This window comes from Euprymna scolopes, chromosome 32 (genome assembly GCF_053919585.1).
Source record: "Euprymna scolopes isolate OS-2025 chromosome 32, ASM5391958v1, whole genome shotgun sequence".
Taxonomy (NCBI): Eukaryota; Metazoa; Mollusca; class Cephalopoda; order Sepiida; family Sepiolidae; genus Euprymna; species Euprymna scolopes.
Genome location: NC_136513.1, coordinates 74346741 through 74364834, shown reverse-complemented (window position 1 = coordinate 74364834; position 18094 = coordinate 74346741). Strand labels below are relative to the sequence as shown.

Sequence of the window (18094 nt, the reverse complement as noted above, 5' to 3'; positions counted from 1 at the left end):
AAGAGTGAGGAACGCAGAGTGTGGAGTGCTGCGTGAGAATGAGTGAGTAAATTTCTTTAAGTATTTGTCGATCAGCTCCCAGGCGATATGAGAAAAAAGGTTTTGACAATTAAACCCTTCTTTGAGCATTGGTTGGTTGGGAAGTGCACTCTTTTGTCATGTGGTATGCTTTCAACTACATCTGCAAACAAAACGTATTTTCAGTTTTGTTCCCCACAGAATTTGTGTGGGTGTATTTTTTAAATCTTTGCACCTCTGAAATTTATCTCTTTTTGTTTGCACGCAATTGGGTTTTTATTTATTTATTTGTTATTTTTAGAACAAGAAGTAATGGATCTTCTTTTAGGTGTGTTTGACCACACACATCTAGAGAAACTACAAAGTCAATCTCATTGTCTGTTAGTTGTGGTAAAAGTGAACCAAGTGTCATTTTTAATTCTGTTATTTCGAGTAGAGTGAAGACATGGTCCAGTATATTTTCCTTATTGAATCGAGGACATCCTAAATTTGACATGTTCTTCGGCCTTAAGAAATGTTACTAATAAAAGCTGCAAAATGTTAAATTCTAATAGCCAAAGCAAACTCGAAAATGAAAGTCTTTTAAAATTCTCTATTGTAGGTTAGCATGACAAGCTTAAATTTTCAGAGCATTAGAAATTGACAGATGAAAGTGAAGCAAAGTTTAAATCACCCAAACGTGCATGAATGCGGCAATTCTAAAGTCATTATATTTCGAGCCGGCTGCCATTAAACAAAAGAACAAGAAAGCCACATAAGACATTTAGGTGAAGAGAAATCATGGCAGAAATAGAGAATAAAAATGAACTCGTCACTGACTTTTCCATCAAGGTTAAATCCATACGAGGAGCATTAATTCACATATGATGACCTCACGCCATCCATGATGCTCTCTTTTTTTATATTTTCTTGTTATTCCTTCTTTTTCTTTAATAAAGAAGGATAGCCGCAACTTACAAGACTATACACGTCACACTCACGTTGACACACCAGTTCTCACCAGATCACCAAAGTAAAGCAATGTTGAGCCTGGCCAGTACCAAATGGGTGACCATTTGGGAATGCGAGGCGCTGTATGTACCATGAGGTAAAATAACAGATTGAGAAACTGGCGCGGTCTATCCTTCTCTCGAGGGTAGATGGGGCACTCTTAAGCCATGGTAGGCAACCCATCTAGTGATGGCGTCATGATAAAAATACCCTTGATAGCGCTGGCGAAGCATCAAGTATTCAGCTACCGACAAGATTTGAATTACACTACAAACTCGTGTTGTGAGTTCAATCTCGGTTGCAGCCGTGTTGGACTGGACTGAACAAGACTTAAGGTTTTATGCCTTATTTAGTTAAGTTGGATTCACGACTCGCAAAAAGACAGCAACCTCATGTCTTTGTAGGAGTAAGTGTATTTCCAACTAGAGCTGCACTGAATTCATAAATTTATATCTCTGTTCGAGATAAAATATCTTTCCATTTATCCCCATTGCTTTCGTAAGATAGCTCTCCAAACTTGAGGCCTTGTGCCCCCAAGCCTTGAAGGTAGGAAAATTCACATATGTATAAATCTTTGTCTTGACGGTTGATTCATTTCACAACTCACTTATCACGTTTAGTTCAAACTGTCATTTTCTGTCCGCCAGATATTGTAGGCTTTTTTGGCATGAGACAATCTTTTTCATCTTTACTGTAGTTTTCAGAGGTGAGAATTTCTCTTTCCTCTATTTTGCAAGCGAGTCTCAACCAATAAAAATCATTTCAAACATCAAAAGTAACAAATCTATTCCAAATTAATAGCTTAGAAACTACTAAAAAATGAGAAAATAACAGCGAAAAGCAAAATAGAATTTATCAGATGAGAGTATCGAAGAATCCAAGAATGTATTTAAACCCTCCCACCCCCACCCACTCACTCTTGCCTTTTGCCAAAGGAAGCAAATCGAAAAGGAAACACATGCTCCCAAAAAAGCCCACAGCATTGAAGAAGACCTATTTCCATGAAAGACTACCTGACAAAAACGATCGCCACCGAGATGTCGCCTATGTAGTCATGAGGCCAGGAAGGTGTGTAATAATGGTGGGGAGAGTCACAGCAATAAGTGTGCTCGGTTGACATGTGACCTCTGTAGAGAAGCACTGCCACTTGAATCTGGAATCTATCTGATAAAAAACATAATACAAAAATAAGAAGATTATGAAAATTTAGATGATATTGAGGTTCGATGTGGCAGGATAAAAAGACGTTTTCTTTTTCATGATATGGACATTATATTTTGCACGTGCAGTTGTTGTCAGTTGGGAAGAGGATAAAAAGAAAAAAAATATGTCGGATGATTGGAAAAGAAGCGATTGAGTGATGGAGAAGAATAAGCCAATATTTTATCATAGGAAAAACATGAACACAAGTTCGACGTTGTTTGTTCCCAACTTGCAAGAATTTATGTGACTAAACTAGGGATTAATTTTGTGGTAAAAATATTGCTTGGACATGAAAAAAAAGAAAGACTATAGACAATCTTTTACTTCAATGATTAAAAATAACTTTTATCTATATAATTCTAAAATTCTGACTATACGCCCTTGCTTAAATCTTGTCTTTGACGATTGGGCGATTCCATCTTTTAAAAAAGAGATGACAAAAGAATATATATACATATATATATATGCATACATATATATATATATATATATATATATATATATATATATATATATATAATTCTTTTAACTTTCTTGAAGTTTTACATTTGGATTTTACCGTCACTGGATTTTTTATCTTCCACCAGACTATCCATTCATGTGTAATCACCTTTTTCTTCACCATATTCCCTCTATTTCACTTTTTTTGTTTACAAGTAAGATCATTGACTTACTTATTGTTTCATCAAATACTTCTGCATGCAAAATCCGATCCCGCATTTTGCTAATTCCTACCCTCTGATGAGAAGGAAAGTATTTCTTCGAAACTCCGCGGATTAAAGACTATCCATTTATCTAGTGTTTCCTTTTCAGATTAAATATGTTTTTAACTCAGTTCAAAGTGCTTTTTAACATATTTTATTAACTGTTTGTTCATATATATATATATATATATATATATATATATATATATATATATAAAATATATTTTTAGTCATCGACATACAGTCCTGTTTCGTTGTATCACAACTCATCAGTGCCGCTAGACTAGCACCTATCCCAAGGCGAGGATCGAACCTAGAACCGTCGTGATGACAGTCGGCAGTTCTACCCCTTGACCACGGAAGCGGTGCCCGCAACTAATCTGCTCGAATGTCTATTTAAATAAACATCCGTCCGCCACTCGTAAAGTGCTCAAACGTTTGTTTGTAAACAAACCGCGAGTTCGTATTTTTTCAGCCAAATTAAGTAGCGAGTGAGATTATTTACGATAGTGCTCGACCCCAAAGAGGGGGGGCTTTATAAAATATATTTTTAGAAATTTACTAAAATAATTTTATATATATATATATATATACTAGCAGTATTACTGAGCCTTGCTCAGAGGTTGCTTTGATGCCTTTTTTTATGCTTATTTTGATCTGTATCTTTGATAATTCCAATATTTTCTTTTTTTTGTAATAATAAAATTATTTTAGTAAATTTCTGTTATATCGACATATAAGACGCTTCAAAAGTGACTATCACATAGTCCTGATCAACTTGCCCCCACGCAGTAGATGCAACGTGCCAGCAACAATCCAATTTCTCTGATTTGTTCCCTTAGCAGATATTCTTCCAGCTCAAAACAAACTAATTTGGCGAGGTTTTGGGGCCATGATTTCTTGAACCATATACAAAAGAAACCACAGGATCAACATTTACTATCTTTTCTTTGTAAGAATTTATGTGGTTGTCACTGTATGGTTCTACAATTAGTCAACTGTGTCAAAAAAGTCCTTATCTAATGTTGTCGGCATACTAAATGTCAGTCATAAAGTTTAATTAAAGTACCATAATTTACGTGTGGAGTTTGAACCTACAGACCACATCATGCAAAAAAAAACAAAAAAAACAAAGCAAAAAAAAAAAACACACTATCAGCTTACCCACAGTAGAAATTTTACAGCCCGTTATTCTATCATTGTTGCTAAGCGACAACATCGAAAAAATGGCTTTACTGATGATAGATAAATTAAAATAACGGTTTCAATTATCGATTATCAGTAATTATCAGGGGTATTCTGAGACAAAACTTAACTAAGATCATTCCCTGACTAAAGTTCTGTAAATGTTAAAGCAAATCTGTTCAGCCATTTCGGAGTCTATAAGGAACGAACATCCCCCCACACAAAGTTGTAGTTATATAATTGTATATATATATATATATATATATATATATATATATATATATATATATATACAGTTTTTATACTTAAAATTTCTTTCAGGAAACATAATTTTCGTAACTAAAAACTTAATTTGCTCTATCTTGTATATAGAGCAATTTTATTTGGCTAGGATTGTTTTATATAAAAACCTTCCAAAAAATATTTTTTTAGATTTGAAATCATAAGATTAATTAATCCATGATCTAATTCATCTCATTATTCATAGTTTCAAATGTAAAGCCTCTTTGTTTTTCAACTCCAAAAGTTTGAGAGCTATGAAGACGGAGGTGGTGTCATAGTATGAGTTATTCTCCCTGCATGTACCATCAATAAATATAACTATTTATATAGGTACTTTCATCCCCCTGACTTCCGGTAAGAATATCAATAATAAATATATAACATGGCTGTATCCACATCGTATCCTGACTTGTGTGGTTCTTACTAACCTCTTAACGACCATCTGATAATAACATAACATGGTGGCAGTAGTAAAAAAACGTCTACAAACATAATGCGTAGACGAAGCTGTGAATAAGACAAAAAAGTTTCAAAATTGGACAGTCATCATTTTGTGGAATGCACATGGATTGCCCATGACTATCATATTGAAAATACATACATAGCTATAGATGTATCTTCTATAGATGTGAGGAAAAAATAGTGTAAAGAAGAAGTTGTCAAAAATCACTACAAACAAAAGTGTGAAGTTAAGTATGCATGAATTATTAGGTTGGTGCAAAAATAATGTCGTGTTTTGACGTATATATATCGGATAAAAAACGACATTATTTTTGCACCAACCTAATAATTCATTTATATCCTAATATTTAAAAAAGAACCAATCATGTATTGGAACTCGGAAAATCTGGTCGACTTGTTCTGATTTTTTTCAAGTAACGATTTAAGCTTTATTTCTGTTTTGTTGGCTGGCAACGGAGGACTTAGAAGATATAATGCTTGGACATTTGAAAACGACTCTGACCGAGCAGAGCCAGAAATTATTTGATATAACTTTGAAGATTTACTGGAACTTCAAGCTAATTTTTGTATTGCATGATTTTATCTGCGTGAATATAAGCAGAAGAACGCAGAAAACATTGACGCTTTCGTTGCTAGGTGCAAATTACAGGCTAAAAAATGCAGGTTTAGAGCAACCAAGAAACTGAAGAACAGCTCACAGAACAAATCATTACTGCTATGAGACACCATGAGTTACAGAAGCGTTTACTATCCAAAGGCGTAGAACTAACACTTCAAAAAGCTTTAAATAGTTGTTGAACGTATGAAGCGTCATTAAATCACATGAGACAAATGGCTGAAATTCGAGGAAGTGACAGTCAGGAGATAAACGTGATTAAAAAGAGTCCCTGTAAATGATGTGGAAACACGCACGGTTATCAGAAAGGAAAATGCGCAGCCTGGAGTACACATGTTCGCTTTGTAAAAAAATAGAATCATTGGGCAAAGATGTGCAACAAGAAGAATGAAAACAAGACCAAGCACGTACAACACACAATCATAAACAACTGCAGGAAACTCAAAGTAAAAAGCCCAACAACTGAATCTTGACATTTGATGCAATTCAACCGCAAAGAGACAATCGGACCGAGATCTTCACAGAACTGCAAATAAGGTTTCCTAATAGATGAGGCACCTACATATTAAAGGCAAAAGTGGACACAAGTGCAGAAGGTAATGCGCTTCCCCTACAAACTTTCTATAGGATGTTTCCAGATAAGGTAGATAACTTGCGACAACCCATCCCAGGTTCTACAAAAAAATGAGCCCGCAATACTAACTGCATAAAATGTCTCAAGTATAATGTATCATGGTTGAGTTTGCATACAGTGTGCACATCAAAGTAAATGGACTGTAGTGAAACCAAAAATATAGTAATTGCAGTAAGAATGATAATGATGATGATGATGATTATGATGACGATGATGACGATGATGATGACGATTATGATGATGATGATGATGATAATGATAATGACAACGACGACAACTATGACGCTTATGATGATGATGATGATGATGACGACGATGATGACGATGATGATGATGATGATGATGATTGATGACAATGATGATGATGATGATGACAATGATGATGATAATGCTGCTGCCGATAACAATGATGATGATGATGGTGACGATGATGATGATGATGATTATGACAATGACGATGATGATGACAATGATGATGATGATGATGATGACAATGATGATGACAATGCTGCTGCCGATGACAATGATGATGATGATGGTGACGGTGATGACGATGACAATGATGACGATGACGATGATGATAATGATGATGGTTACGACGATGATGACAATGATGATGGCGATAATGATGATGATGATGATGATGATGATGATGATGATGATGACAATGATGATGGCGATAATGATGATGATGATGATGATGATGACAATGATGATGGCGATAATGATGATGATGATGATGACAATGATGATGATGATGATTTTGACGAAACTAAATAATTTTTTTTAAAACGTGACAATATTTGATTTCTTTCCTTTTTTCTCCTGTTCCTTTCTTTGCATTTCCAACGACTTATCATCAAAGAGAACAATCAGAGAAATATCTAACCCCTAAGAAACAGGATCTAAGGTCAAGGAGATAATGACAAGGGTCCCCTGTCTTCCAATCAAATGACTAGGACCTAAAGAAATAAATAAATAAAAGATGGCAAAAACGAATTAGAGCAGTTAGCGAGATAATGATGGTAAGGAAAAAAAGTTTGTTGCACTGAATTCCAACACATTCGACCAAATTCCATTCTTATTCCTCATTACAACAATCATAGAACTTTAAAAGAAAGGAATTCAGGAAAAGCAACAAACGCCAAAGAAGGAAAGAAATCACGTCTTTCAACAACGTCAACGTTCCAAAACGCATGAACAATATGAAATTGACATATGCCATTTTTTTTACACAATACTCATACAGAAAGACTAAAAAGAAGTGATAAGTACTACTTATCATAAAAACATTATAGACATTTATTTATTATGTATAAAACCCTAATATTTTGGAGTCAAAAATACTATGTATTTGAATTATAAAAATGGTAAATTTTCCATTACTAAAATCAATCAATACCACAGTATCACACTTAATTTTTTCGTGGTTACAACAGACGTATCTGCAATAATAGCTCTACCCTGAAACTTGGAGCTAATAAACCTCCACTGCACGATCAGAGAAAAGAAAGATCCAATTAATTCTATTGTTGAATTAATAAACTCTTACCCAAATCAGTTTTATCTCATCGGACACTTCAAAAGTGACTATCACATAGTCCTAAAGTCCGATCATCAGCCAAACATTCATGCATCCAGAAAATGTTCCATTCATTTCAGAGATGAGATCAAAGAAGAATTAAATACTATGGAAGCATAAGGCATTATTAGAAAGGTTAGTGAACCGACCGAATGGGTTAGCAGCATAGTTTATATTTGAAAGAAGAATGGAAAATTTCAGCCATGCCTAAAGCCAAATGGTTTGAACCGAACGATCATGAGATGCCCTACAATGAAGGAGCTAGCACACAAGCTGTCAGGAGCAGAACACTTTTCAAAGTTAGATGCCAAAAATGAATATGATCCATACCACTTTACGCAGAATCACAGCTAAAGACAATTTTTCACTCACCATTTGGGAGAGTCTGTTTTCAAAGTATGCCATTTTGTCTGGTGATGTCTTCATGCAGAGAATGGACATGATATTGGGAAAATGTCATGTCTATTCTCTGCATGAAGACAAACGAAAGAGTGTTCCACAGGTGTGCATTCTAAGAAAGAAGCTTTGTTCATGGAATCTACATTTAGGTTTAGGCACAGATAAAGAGTGTGGGAAACTATTGATAGTGATTTTGGCTAAACGGGTGTTTCTTGTGAAATTTTGGCGAGGGGGACCATAGATTGGAGCTCAGACGATATATAGATACCTCTGTACCCCACTTATTTCCGGTAAGAATATCAATGCTAAATATATAGGCAACATGGCTGTATCCAAATTTTATCCTGACTTGTGTAGTTCTTATTACTAACTTATTAACTACCGTCTGATAATAACATTACAGTGTGAGAGCTATGAAAACGAAGGTAGTACCATTAAAACGAGTGACCTTTTGTACTCTAGAATTTATTTTTCTGCATAGTCATCACCATTCTTTGTTAAAATGTTTTTGACTATTACTGAGGGTATGATTCCAATGATTTCAACAATCACCTTTATTATCTATATCTATAAAAGTGAAAGTATCTGTGTGTGTGTGTGTGTGTGTGTGTGTGTGTGCGTGTCTGTGTACATTTCCCTACACAATAACTCTGTCAATTTTTAGTCTACAGACTCGAAATTTGGTATACAGGGTACTGAGATTTGGGAAAATCGAGGTGACTGGATTTCAGCCAGAAATTTGGCGATTAAGGGGTCAAAGTTCAACGATTTGACTTTTGAGAACTCTACCAAACTCCTCCGACAATTTTCGGTCTAAACACTTGAAATTTTAGATATAGGTTCCTTGGACATGAATCTAACTTAATAACTTGATTTGAGCCCAAAACAATAAATTTTTAAGGGGTCATAATAGGGGTCACAGTTTAAAAAATTGACAACTTTTTTTTTTTTTTTTGCTCAACATACACCTCCAAATACCCGGGCAACGCCGGGATGAAATGCTATATATAAAAGTGAATGTGTCTGTGTGTGTGTCTGTGTGTGTGTCTGTGTGTGTGTGTCTGTGTGTGTGTGTCTGTGTACATTTCCCTATGCAATAACTCTGTCAATTTTTAGTCTACAGGCTCTGAGATTTGGGAAAATCCATGTGATCGGTTTTCGGCCAGAAATTTGGCTGTTAAGGGGTCAAAGTTCAACGATTTGACCTTTGAGAACTCTACCAAACTCCTCCGACAATTTTCGGTCTAAACACTTGAAATTATAGATATAGGTTCCTTGGACATGGATCTAACTTAATAACTTGATTTGAGCCCAAAACAATAAATGTTAAGGGGTCATAATAGGGATCAAAGTTAAAAAAATTGACCGTTTTTTTTTGTTTTGTTTTTTTGCTCAGCATACACCTCCAAACACCCGGGCAACGCTGGGCACCCATGCTAGTTTTATATATTATTATAGTTATAAAAAAAACAACCAATCAGGAGCTTCAAATGCTCACTCAATATATGTTACCGTGACATAGGCTGACATATATTCGGTGGGTTTTTAACAGTATTTTGTCTAGTTTTTTTATTTTTAAGTACTTTTCCCAAACTTACCGTCTCAAAGAGAGAGTCGGCTGCCATTTTTAATTTTCCAATACATCGGTAAACACTGAATGTTTTTCGAGCTGAATAAACATGTTACATTAAATAAAAACACTAAAAACATATCCAGTTAGGTAGAAAAGTAACTTATCTTGCCTTTGATAACATTTATTTGTTATATATTTGTTTTTTGACAACTTTTTCGAATCTATGTGTACAGTAATACAAACCCAATAGAATCTCATTTGATTAATGTTTTTAGTAAAAGTCGAAGTTATTTAGCTGGGTGGATGTGGGGAGCTCGTCTGCAATAATACCAAAAGTTTGATAATACAGTAACAGCAAGAACAACGTCTTTACCAACTGAGCCACAAAACTCTTTTTTCGTCAACATTAAAACCTGCGAATAAACTTATTTTTATTACAATTGTATTGAATTTAAATATTTGAAAAATCATTTTAAAAATTACTTTTACGTTATTATTTATTTATTTCTTAAAAAAAAAACCCTTCTGTTTTGTGCGAAACGACCGCTAAAAACTTTCAAGTAGATTTTAAACTGTTTGTTAGCAACGAAAGTTTGGAACGTGACATTTTGTTTTTATCATTCTCTTATTTTTTTTGCCTTCCTCTTCTCAGCGATTTTGAGCACCGACTGAATTAAAGAAGATCCGGTGATGTACAGATGAGTTTTTTTTACTCATCACAAAGCGAATACCCTATGAAGTAAGTTTGGAAAGAAAAGATTTTAATAAACTTTTTTGATTTTACTTAATAATTCCTATTTCAGTCGCGTAAATTATTTAGGAAATGGGTTCGGTATCTCTCCAAAATAACTTTTTTTCTTTTTTACTGAAACAACAACAACAATAAAATACTAATTTATAGCAATTGCCATTGTACAATAACAGCTCTGAAAAATATAGTCGCTATCTTTATATAAAAAAAAAAGTTCAGAAAAAGACTAAATAAGCAAGAAAGATAACTCTGTCCTTTAACTAGAATCCTATTAGGACCTAATCCACCCAAAAAGAAAAATGAAATTTAGCGATTACGTGTAAACATCGGAGAAATTCTTATTTGGAGACCGTGTCAAGCAAGCTGGCCTAATGGTAACCATTCCTGACTCTCTGTCCAGGTTTTGGTTTCGATCTCAGCTCGAGTATTTATTTATTTTTTTTTTTTGGTAAATAAAGGGATACAACAGAACACCGACCACTCTAATTTATTTTTTTAGGGGTAATCGAGGGCGCTGACAACGAATCTGATAATCAAACCCGGCGCAAATTTACCGCTAGTGTGTGAGTGTGTTTGTGTGTGTGTGTGTGTATATATATATATATATATATATATATATATATATATATAGATATAATTCTTTTTACATAAGCGTCCCCACTTATCAAGGCCGAGAGGCCACTCAAGGATAAGGGTTAAATAGTGTACAGTAGTCAAAAGGACAATATAGTAATCGATAGTAATCGAAGTTCGGTAAATTTGTTAACTTAAGTGTAACGGCTCATCAGAAACTTGTTCACGTTGGACTCGAAGACAACCATATTATAGACAGCTGGAAAGCAGGCAAACGGAAGACAATTCCACAGGGGGGCAGTTCTAAGAAAAAAAGCTTTGATCATGGAATTTACGTTTAAGTTTAGGCACAGATAAAGAGTGGGGGAATTATTGATAGTGTTTTCAGCTAGACAAGTGCTTCTTGTGAAAGTTTGGCGAGGGGGGGGACCATAAATTGAAGCTCAGTCGAACACTTTCCATGAAAATAATGATAAAGCAGAGACAAACTCGCAACATCTCTTCTGTGAGAAAGAGGTTGCAGCGAAGAGAAAAGGACATCTCCCACGAGGCCACAAAGTCTATTTTGAACCCTATCAAGGCAGGACAAGTCCTTTCTAGCAGCTCCTGCCCAGATGTGGCAACAGTATTCCATCCTTGGACGTACCTGGCTCTTATAAAGATAGAGAATATCATCAGCAGTGAGATATCTACTGGATCGATAGAAGGATCCTACCATTTTTTTTTTGGCAACAGATTTTATGTACGTGTTCCATTTAAGATCAGGAGTAAAGGTCAAGCCCAGAAGCTTGTCAAAATTTGAGGCCTCCCCAAGACGAGAGCCATTCATTTTAATTGATGCCAGATGAGGATCAGAACATTAATGATGTAAAGATAGAAGCTTGGTTTTAGATGCATTAAAAGTAACCAGCCACTCCTTTCGCCATTGTACAACACGATCAAGATCAGAGGAGAGAGAATCGGAGAGAACTTGGTTGTTTACTGTTTTAGATGTGCTACCATAGATGGTAGTGTTATCAGCAAAAATGTCTACAAATGATGTAAGGATGTGATTTGGAAGATCATTAATGTAGATCAGGAAAAGAGTTGGGCCCAGGATGGACCCCTGAGGTACTCCAGCATTAATACTGTGAGCTTCTGATTTTTGCCGATCAACTACTACTCTTATGAACCTATCAGAGAAAAATGATTTAATAATTGAGAAGACATTTCCAGCTATACCATAGCTGGAGATCTTGTGAAGTAAACCTTTATGCCATACCCTATCAAAGGCCTTTGATATGTCAAGAGCAATTGCCCTAGAAAAGTTACCTGTCGAGAGATTCGCTAATCCTATGAGATATAACTGTAAGCACATCTGCTGTAGATCTAGCAGAAGGGAAACCATATTGTGTGTCATTAAGAAGGTTATTTTTGCTGAGATGGTTGATTACTTCTCTATTTAACACAGATTCCAGCAACTTACTCATGACAGACTTATTGGTCTGTACTGAGAGGGGGATGAACGATCGCCTGAATTCTTAAATACAGGGCATACTGATGAGATTTTCCAGGGTGATGGGAAGCAATTCTCCTTAAGACAACGTTTAAACAGTTTTGTAAGTATGGGCGCTAGTTCAGGTTGAATCAGTCAGGGCCGGTTGCTTTACTGCACTCAAGATTTTTGATTAGCTTGGCAACATCACATACAGATATTTGTATATCACATAGTACGTTTTCTGATACAGGAGGAAATATTGGGGGTTAGCGGCCTTGGTCGCAAAGGGTAGAATTAGCTGCAAAGTTCTTGGCAAAGAGTTTGGCTTTGTCTGATGCTGATGAGATTAACTCAGGTCCATTGATGATAGTTGGGACACGCTTCTGTTCAGGATTCTGTTTGCTATTTGCCAAAACTGGTGGGAACCAAACTGCTGCTCAGCTACTTTGGACTTGACGGACTGAGCATATAACTCACTTGCATTCTTTATTACTTTCTTACAATAGTTGTTCGCAGTCCTGAAAACTAACACTAGCAGAAATAATAATAATAATAATAATAAACCAATCCCGGACAAGAACAACCATACTATAAATAAAAATACTAATAACGAACAAGATAAATGCAACTGTAGACACCGCACACTTTGCCCACTTCAAAATAAATGTCTAACCAAAAGCATAGTTTACCACGCCACAATATTTGCAAAAGAAAACCCGAATAACAAGAAATATTACGTAGGTATGACTTCCTTAGACTTCAAAACTTGATACTATGACCACAAAAGTACATTCAACAATAAAAAACACCATATGAAACAACACTAGCGAATAAATACTGGGAACTTAAGGAAAGCGAACATTCGCCGGTAGTCGAATGGAAAATAATAAGACAAGCTACCACGTGTAGGGACCTAGACGACCCATGTAGATTATGCCTTCATGAAAAATTTGCTATCCTGTACTTTAAAGAACCCCAACGTCTATTAAACTGTAGAAGGGAAATAGCAAACAACTGTGTTCACAAGATAAAATTTACTCTAGGATAGCGATACAAAATAGTTTCAAAACTAACAAAACAATAGAAAACAAGCAAATAAATAAATTAAATAAACATGAATATACATAAACGATCACACATATATGTATGTATGTATATGTATATATATGTGTGTACATGTATATATATTTATATATAAACTAACATAAAAAAAACACTAACCTAGATTTGAAAAAGATCAATAAGCTGAATATACAGGCTAAATAGAGAACACACAAAGGAACAAGTCAAACAGAGGTCAAATAGGCCTTTGTCCGATAAATGCATTCTCATTGGCTGATAGGAAGGGCGCAGTGGATACTAGTAAGCTGATTGGCTAACTAAAATTCCAATAGAAGAGGAGCATATAAAAACGACAAACAACCACAGAATTCGTGCATAAGCCTGAAGAATTCTAAAGTGGATGAAACACGGAATATTCAGTGTAGCTTAATCACCATATACATTTTATAACTTACTAACTAGCTCGACCTACGTATTGAGCACTTTTGAAGTAAATACTTAAAGCTTATGCATAAATCTATACTTTCGTATATTAATTTATGTGAGTAAATTAAGTAGTTATATATCTATATATAAAAAGGCAAAAATGTATGTATGTATGTATGTGTGTTCGCTTTTTCTGTATGTTAACAAAAGGCTTTTTTCAGAGAAGCGGTTGCTCGCTTCACAACATTTTAAAACTTTTTATATCACATATAAATCGTAATATCTCACAGGTAACAACGAAGCTCACCTGTCTATTTAATTTGCTCGATTTCGGGAAGATAAATATTCAATATTTGTCCCTCGCCGCATGTGGGTTAGTCTTTTTCTTATAACATCTTGGGGGGAAAAAAAAAGTGTTCAGTAGTAAATGAATACTATCCCGCAGTTAAACTTGACCTCATTAACTCATTAAAACGGGCACCTGTTAAATCCAAGTAATTAAATTAATTCAAACGTTTTTCCGTTAGCATCCCGCGGTGGGGCAATGTTTAACGTCGCACTTTTTTTTTTCACACTTTAATTTACAACTTTGCCTGAACGGTTTGGGTTCAATCCTCATACTTACTTTTTTTTTAAACCCCCCCACCCCCACCCCCAAACACCTGGGCAACGCCGGGTACCCCTCGCTAGTATATATATAAAAGTGAAAATGTCTGTCTATCTATGTAAATTTCCCTACACAATAACTCCGTCAATTCTCAGTCTACAGACTCGAAATTTGATATACAGGGTACTGAGATTTGGGAAAATCTTTGTAATCGGGTTTCGGCCAGAAATTTGGCTGTTAAGGGGTCAAAGTTTAATGATTTGACCTTTTAAGACTCTACCAAACTCTGCCACCAATTTTGGGTCTAAACACTTGAAATTATAGATATAGGTTCCTTGGACATGGATTTAACTTAATAACTTGATTTGAACCCAAAACAATAAATGTTAAGGGGTCATAATAGGGGTAAAAATTAAAAAAAAAAATTGACCGCTGCGGTCTCTACCAAATTACTCAGACAATTTCTGGTCTAAACATTTGAAATTTTACATAAACGGTATTCAGAGATAGGGCAAGTGTTTTAATCGGTTTGGGCAGAAAATTTGAGCTACCAATATATAAATGTATGTATGTATGTATGCTTGCATGTTTGCCTAAAACTTTTGACAAAGGTGGCGAATTTTTACGAGATCAGTATCGTTTTGAAGAGCGGCCTTTCAGATGACAAATATCGAAAAATTGGTTAAAAACATTAATTTCTTCAACTTTAACTGGCCACTTTTCTACAGGGATGGGTCACATTTTTCAAGGATATTTTCGAAAGTCATCCCCTCTTTTCGATTGTCTAGCCTTAATTTAAACCTACATCACTTCCGGTTTGGTGGTGGTCGTAACAGCAAAGACATCACGTTTTTTTCTGTTCTTTTCCTCCTTCGCGGTACGAGTTCAAGCTTGCCTTCCTACTACCACTTTTTTTTTTTTTTTTGCTCAACATACACCTCCAAATACCCAGACAACGCCGGGTTCCCAGGCTAGTATATCTATAAAAGTGAAAATGTGTGTATGTGTGTGTCTGTCTGTTTGTATACACTTTCTTATCAAATAACTCTGTCAATTTTCCGTCTACAGACTCGAGATTTTACATAAGGGGTATTGAGATTTGGGAAAATCTTTTTAATCAGTTTTCGGCCAGAAATTTGGCTTGTAAAGGGTCAAAGTTCAACGATTTGACTTTTGAGAACTCTACCAAACTCCTCCACCAATTTTGGGTCTATACACTTGAAATTTTAGATATAGGTTACTTGGACATGGATTTAACTTTATAATTTGATTTGAACCCAAAACAATAAATGTTAAGGGATCATAATTGGGAACAAAGTTTTTTAAAAATTGACCTCTTCAGTTTCTACCAAATTACTCAGCCAATTTTTGGTCTAAATATTTAAAACCTTTGCCGGTAATAATTATAAAATAATTAATATTTATTGGCTTTTAACTATTAATAAAACTAAAATCGATAGATGATTCCTACAAGTCTATTTTTTTCGTTTAGGAAAATATTTTCATATTTAGCGTAGGTTTTTACTGTAATCAGGAAAAATAACGACTCTATATTTAAATATTTAGAAATTTATAAAGAATCGGTATTGGAATCAGTAATTGTATTGGAATTGAAAATTTAGTACAGAATCAGTAATGATATGGAAATCGGGAAAAATATTGGAATTGTCCCATCACTAATATATACTGTGTTCAGTAAACATAAACAGGCACCAAATGTGTCTTTTGAAATGTTTTTATAAAATGCATCTTTTCGTCTCACACGTGAGTACGTGTGTGTGAGTGTTTGTACATTCAAGGACATATAGTTCACAAATATTACAAATACCATTTTAGATACAGTTCTTCAACAATGAGATGAATAACCATCTTTGTTTGGTACACTATATAAAGGTAGACATACCTTCTTATATTGTTTCCTTCAAACTGTGGTTCTGTAAACGAAGATACTTCCCTCCGAAGGAAACCTCAAATAACAGGATATATTTTACATAATTTTATTTTCACACTTCCTTCGAATTTCAACCACATTGCACATTAGTTCAACGCCCATTGATACCTGCAGTTTAATGGAAATATTAGAAAGCTAGCTTGTAGGCCTGTAATATACAACAAGTTAGTGTGGAAATCAATTTCTATATGCCCTAGGATGTAAAATCGACTTAAAAAAAATATAATAATAATAATGATAATAAATGTCTATTACCAATTTTATTTTTTTTTTAACATAAAATACACACCTTATCTTTTCTATTAAAAAAAAGGATATATGAGGCCCTCAAAATCATACTGTACTAAGTGTCACTTTTAAAAGACATCAGAAAACAGGTTCAAAGTTTTGTGAGTTAACATGTCTATCTCCGGAAGTAATAAAGATATTCCTTTGAGGTTCGTTTTAAAATGAAGCTACCATGTTCATTTCAACAATGATGATAGTTGTGTTTTAATAATAATTATTGTGAGAACCGTGACAATGAAATGTGTCAGTATTGCTTGTAAACATAGTAATAAAATTTAATAAAGTTAAAGTAACAAAGTTTTACTGCACTTACATTAGTTGTTAGTCATTCTGTGCTGATGTTGATGTTAACATAATCCATGAATGTGTTGCAATTATTAACATCATCAGGTTTTCGCCCATGTCTTGAGGTCCTGGATATTAATCTGTGCAAAAAGTAAACTATTTAAAAAATAATTCTTTGTGACCATGTATGTACTGTATATCTTTTAAAATAGTTTTAGATCCTGGATATGACCTTAAACTATATCCGATGGTAAGGTCCCGGCTTGTGGGCTTTAGGGAGTGTGGAGCCACCCCTTAATTGCCATTGCTCCTAGGTCCCCTCTGACCCGGAGTAGTAGTACCTGTTAGGATCCCAACTATAGGTTAAATAGAAACCAACTTGAAAAAAATCAAATATATTCTATTAAAAATTTTTTCATCAAAATCACTGAATTTGGCATTAAATAACCTGAAAAGGGTTGATATGCCGTAAAACAAAAGCTTACATTGTTTCTTAGTCATTCTGTGCTGATGTTGGTGTCAACATAATCGATGAAGGCTTTGTAATCATCAGTGTTATCAGATTCTTTACTAACAGCTGCAGTTGCCTGTGAGGTCGGGTTTTCTTCCATGTCTTGACAAAGAGTTTTTTGTTCATCCAAAACACCACAGGGATAAGAAGCATGTGCAGATCCTCTACATCAGGCAGTTTGTCTAGTTTCAGATAATCCTATGGGTTTGCTTTAAAATGAAGTGTAACACTTAAGTCGTCACATCCTATCACGTTCATTTCAACAATGATGATAGTTGTGATGTAATGATTATTATTGTGAGAGCGTTAGCAATGAAATGTGTCATTATTGCATGTAAACGTAGCAATAAAGTTTAATAAAGTTAAAGTAACAAAGTTTTACTGCGCTTAGATTGTTTCTTAATCATTCTATGCTGATGTTGGTGTCAACATAATCCATCAGTGTCATCAGATTCTTCACTGACTGCTGCAGTTGCTTGTGAGGTTGGGTTTTCTTCCATGTCTTGACGAATAAT

The 18094-nt window shown here is 34.8% G+C and overlaps 1 protein-coding gene across 1 annotated transcript in view; it reads left to right on the top strand.

Moving 5' to 3' along the window:
- Nucleotides 1-10205: 10205 nt before the first annotated feature.
- Nucleotides 10206-18094, top strand: part of LOC145256438 (BBSome complex member BBS1-like) — a 156095-nt gene continuing 148206 nt past the window's right edge. Inside the window, exon 1 of the mRNA XM_080115343.1 lies at nt 10206-10387. Coding sequence (XP_079971469.1) covers nt 10347-10387 — 41 coding nt within the window. The 5' untranslated portion in view covers nt 10206-10346. The remainder of the gene's footprint in view (nt 10388-18094) is intronic.